The sequence below is a fragment of the Procambarus clarkii genome, chromosome 26 (assembly GCF_040958095.1).
Source record: "Procambarus clarkii isolate CNS0578487 chromosome 26, FALCON_Pclarkii_2.0, whole genome shotgun sequence".
NCBI lineage: Eukaryota > Metazoa > Arthropoda > Malacostraca > Decapoda > Cambaridae > Procambarus > Procambarus clarkii.
Window position 1 is genome coordinate 14,061,791 of NC_091175.1, and position 1,839 is coordinate 14,063,629.

The 1,839-nt window shown below is 45.1% G+C and overlaps 1 protein-coding gene across 1 annotated transcript; it reads right to left on the bottom strand.

The window, feature by feature from the left end:
* Positions 1–821: 821 nt before the first annotated feature.
* LOC138368734 (testis-specific gene A8 protein-like) lies at positions 822–1,178 on the bottom strand. Its single transcript, XM_069331456.1, has one exon. The coding sequence runs from the start codon at positions 1,176–1,178 to the stop codon at positions 822–824; it is 357 nt and encodes a 118-aa protein (XP_069187557.1).
* Between the last annotated feature and the right edge of the window lie 661 nt (positions 1,179–1,839).

The window sequence follows — 1,839 nt, forward strand, 5'->3', positions numbered from 1 at the left end:
TCTTTCTCATTCAAATTCACTCTTAACTACCAAACAACGACAACAAATGAGGACCTACGCCAGAATTACGAGGACGCCAATGGTAATCAAGAACAGTAAAGCTGGTTAAAACATCACAGAGGCTTATCTGGACCTTATGAACAGAGAGGATGGCTGGTGTTCAGGTGTAAGACCTCTCTACTCACACGGCTTCAAGATTTAGACATAATAGTTTAGCTTAAAAAAAACAAAAAGAAAGGCATCACCAGAAGTAATGATGACAATGTAAATGTTTATAATGATGATTCCGCTACTCATCAGCGGTCAAGACTCTTCAGTATGCTCGGCAAATTACGTCTCTGATACAGAATTGATTTTGTGGACATCGTATCAAAATGGGTGGACATTAGTGCTGAACAGCATCAACAGCAGTAGCAGCATCTGCAGGAGTAGCAGCAGCTGCAGGTGTAGAAGCAGCTGGAGTGAACGTACTGGAGTGAACGATATGGAAGAAAATGCAAGATTGAACCAGTGAAGAGCAGAGGTGCCATAGGCACAATCAGAGAGCACTGTATAAACATCAGGGGTCCGCGGTTGTTCAACGTCCTCCCAGCGAGCATAAGAAATATTGCCGGAACAACCGTGGACATCTTCAAGAGAAAACTGGACGGTTTTCTAAGAGAAGTTCCGGATCAGCCGGGCTGTGGTGGGTACGTGGCCCTGCGGGCCGCTCCAAGCAACAGCCTGGTGGACCAAACTCTCACAAGTCGAGCCTGGCCTCGGGCCGGGCTTGGGAAGTAGAAGAACTCCCAGAACCCCATCAACCAGGTATCAATCAGGTATCAACCAACTGCAGGAGTAGCAGCAGCTGCAAGAGTAGCAGCAGCTGCAGGAGTAGCAGCTCCTTCAGGTGTAGCAGCAGCTGCAGGAGAAGTAGCAGCTGCAGGTGTAGCAGCTCCTGCAGGTGTAGCAGCTCCTGCAGGTGTAGCAGCAGCTGCAGGAGAAGTAGCAGCTGCAGGTGTAGCAGCTCCTGCAGGTGTAGCAGCTCCTGCAGGTGTAGCAGCAGCTGCAGGAGTAGCAGCAGCTGCAGGAGTAGTAGCAACACCAGCACCTGCAGCAACAGCAATGAATGTGTTTGCAAGAGAGAGACAAGCTTGTAACATCTGGAGTGCAGTAAAAATGCCACGTTCCTTCCTCATCTCTCCCTGGCTCTTCCCCATCCATTTCTACGGGCTCATCCATAGCCCGTGCTACTTGGAACTTTATGTTCCAGGTAGCGAATCTTTAACAACAACAACAACCCCATCCATCGTCGTCCACCTTCTTTAGTGATATCTAGGAATTATTTGAATAATTTTGATCACGGTACTAAATGGTGTTGCGGGTCAAGACAGGCTTTTAATAAATAATTACTTCCTTCTTACATTATAATTATCTTACTTTATAATTACCTTACCTTTCCTTGCCCCCCCCCCCCCTTACCTTCTGACGCTTCAGTACCCTCGCGAGAACCTGTCCCTCTCATTTTATGTGCTGGATTTTCTTACGGTATTGTCCAAAGCGTAAAAAATCCAGGTGTTTCGTGAAATGAAAATCATCGTGAAATTGACGCTTCCCAAGACTAATGTCCATTGGCTTCGCTAGGTTACTGTTGTTAATATTGCGTCTTCTGTGCCGTTACTACTAATGTTGTCGTTATTACTATTGTTGTAGTTATTACTCTGTTACTATCATCATTGTTGTTTTCGAATTACTTTTGTTATTACTACTACTACTGTTCTCAATACTACAAATTATGTATATTATTATATTTACACGTCAGTTCATATATTACCATTCAAAATGTCGAGGCGTAATTAG

Bases quoted from the DNA above. Each gene is read 5' to 3' on its own strand.
- LOC138368734 (XM_069331456.1), bottom strand. From the start codon at position 1,178: ATGAGGAAGGAACGTGGCATTTTTACTGCACTCCAGATGTTACAAGCT.